At 37.4% G+C, this 2500-nt stretch overlaps 1 protein-coding gene across 1 annotated transcript in view; it reads right to left on the reverse strand.

The window, feature by feature from the left end:
• LOC137972895 (receptor-type tyrosine-protein phosphatase delta-like) overlaps positions 1-2500 on the reverse strand; it is a 10142-nt gene that overhangs the window by 845 nt on the left and 6797 nt on the right. The window contains exons 3-4 of the mRNA XM_068819583.1: positions 1385-1687; positions 769-1065 (exon numbers count right to left, since the gene is read on the reverse strand). Coding sequence (XP_068675684.1) covers positions 769-1065; positions 1385-1687 — 600 coding nt within the window. The remainder of the gene's footprint in view (positions 1-768; positions 1066-1384; positions 1688-2500) is intronic.

Below are 2500 nucleotides of genomic sequence, written 5' to 3' on the forward strand. Positions count from 1 at the left end.
ACGAGCCAAGTCTTGCGTGAAGACCGCTTACAAAATATCGCACGCTTCTCCAATGCCGTCCGAGTAATGGCGAACAGATTTTTAGCACTTTTTGGCTGGCTATTTCCCGACTTATCTCGATTCTATCGTTCCAAATTTAAATACATTGTATTATTTTGAACATATTGACTTAATATTGACGTTGAAAAAATTCGAAAAGAAAACCAAAAATTTTTGTTGTAGTGGCACTTTAAAGTAACCAATCAAATTGCAAGAAAATGAGGTACAAAGAAAGACAATGTGTGGCAAAGCTCGTGTTTAAACTGTTTTTGATCTGTCTTCAATCTCCTTTAATGGAACATATTTTTTCCTTTGTTACGCTTGACTGAGCCGTTGACACATGACGTCCAAATGTTTCTGTTTTGCATAGAAAATGATACGTAAAAGTGCTTCTGGTTCCGCTTTTTTATAAGCGGGCACCTAGATCAATAAACCATTTGTACTGACTCAAATCTTGTATTTGAGCGATTTCTAAATGGATGTAATAAAAGTGGTAATTGAATTTTGTGTTGTGTGTAATTTTGGACTGAATTAATGCATGTACAGCTGTACTTGTGATTTCACAAGTCTAATCTCAGAGCAAATTGCACTCCACTCAGTCAATTACCATCATAAATTACTACTGGTATACTATCGTAAGAAAAAGAAAAACATGAAAGAAAAAACGCAAAAAACTGACTGTAGGTTGTTGCCCTGTGTTGATGTTCCGAAATGTTATGTAACACTTACCGACTTCCTTTGTTTTAACAAAATGAACAAAACTCTTTGATCCATCACCAGCAGAAGTGTAGGCCAACACCTGCAATTCATATTCTGTAGATTCTTGCAATCCAGTAACAGTCTTTGTGTAAACTGAAGGGTTGGAAACATCGATCATTTGGACATCTGACCCTTTCCTATTAACAAACAACTTAAATCCTCTGATTATTCCATTTCTGGAGTCTGCATGTGGTAGCTGCCAAGATGCTGTGACACTTGAAGAGGTGCTCGCATTCACTATAAATCCATTGGGAGCTTTTGATGGAGCTGGAACATAGCAAAATAATTTAAGAGATAAAAGACAGACTGAGATAAATCAACACTATAAATAATGCATCTGTGCAATTATGGGTTGAGGATCAATGCCTTTAACAACATCAAGCAGCAAAAGCATTTTAATCAAGTGGTAAATCATCCAATCAACCACTTGCCAGTCGATGGATTGACCACGGATAAGCACAGCATTGCTAATCAAATTAAGTTAATTTAACAGTGCAAAAGAGTACAAGATTTGTTGTACTAAATGGTTGAAGCATTGAATGAAGAGAGAACTCACAAAAACTCATCAATTAATGACACCACTTACCATCTTCCATTGTTTTTGCAAATTGAACAGAACTATTCGGTCCATCGCCAACCGAGGTGTAGGCCAACAATTGAAATTCATATTCTGTAAATTTCATCAACTCCCTGACAGTTTCTGCTCGAATGGAAGCATTGGAAATGTTAAGAAGTTTAGGTTGGTTATCAGAGTGTTTCTGTCTATAAAACAACTTGAATCCTGTAATGATTCCATTTCTGGAGTCAGCAGGTGGTAGCTCCCAAGATGCTCTGATACTTGTAGAATTGCTTGCGGTCACCATAAATCCACTGGGAGCACTTGAAGGAACTTTAAATTAATGAAGAAAAAACATTAAGTGATCCTTGTTGATTAAGTCGCAATACAGTCATTGTTCAGCATTACTAAAAATAGATTCTACAGCTGTATGTTGTATTATACAGATAGAAATAGTTTAGACTTGGAAAGATACGCAACTTGCATAGGCTTGCATGACGTGGCATGTGAATTTGCGTGCGCAGTAACGATGCGCAGTAGCAATGGGCGCCGACGTCCTTAATTGCCAAAGAGCAGATAAATTATTGTTGAAAAGCTTCACACTCTTGGTAGTAACATTTTCCCGCTTAAACTTGTCTTTCTGGCGGTATAAAACTTAAAGATACTTTAAGACATCCGTTATACATAGGCTTAGTTGATCTTCCAAAAAAGAAAAACCGGGCAATGATTATCATACTGTATGGTTGCCTAACCCTAACCCTGGCAGTCGCGATCTATCGGGGCTTACTGAATGTTCAAAGCAAAGTTTGGATGCTCATTTACAGGTTACAGAGTAACCTGACAATGGGTGGTCAAGTAGCTGCCGAAATCTAAGAGGTTTTAACATCTTTTCTCTCTTCAGTCACTTGACTTGCTACTAGCAGGGCCTGCTTTTTCATAGTAATTTTCATATACATGGACTGGTTATGAAACCCCGAAAAATTGAAAAGTGAGTACAGTGCTGTCACATTTCAGGTTAACCTGACCGTGACCATGCACAATATATTGTCCTCGGTTCATGTTTGAGTTTTGAATAAATTAATCAAAACTTCTGATTGGTTGTCTGTTAGAAGAAAAGTGTGGTTTGGTCATGGTCAGGGCCAAAAT

Source organism: Montipora foliosa, chromosome 10, assembly GCF_036669935.1.
Source record: "Montipora foliosa isolate CH-2021 chromosome 10, ASM3666993v2, whole genome shotgun sequence".
Taxonomy (NCBI): domain Eukaryota; kingdom Metazoa; phylum Cnidaria; class Anthozoa; order Scleractinia; family Acroporidae; genus Montipora; species Montipora foliosa.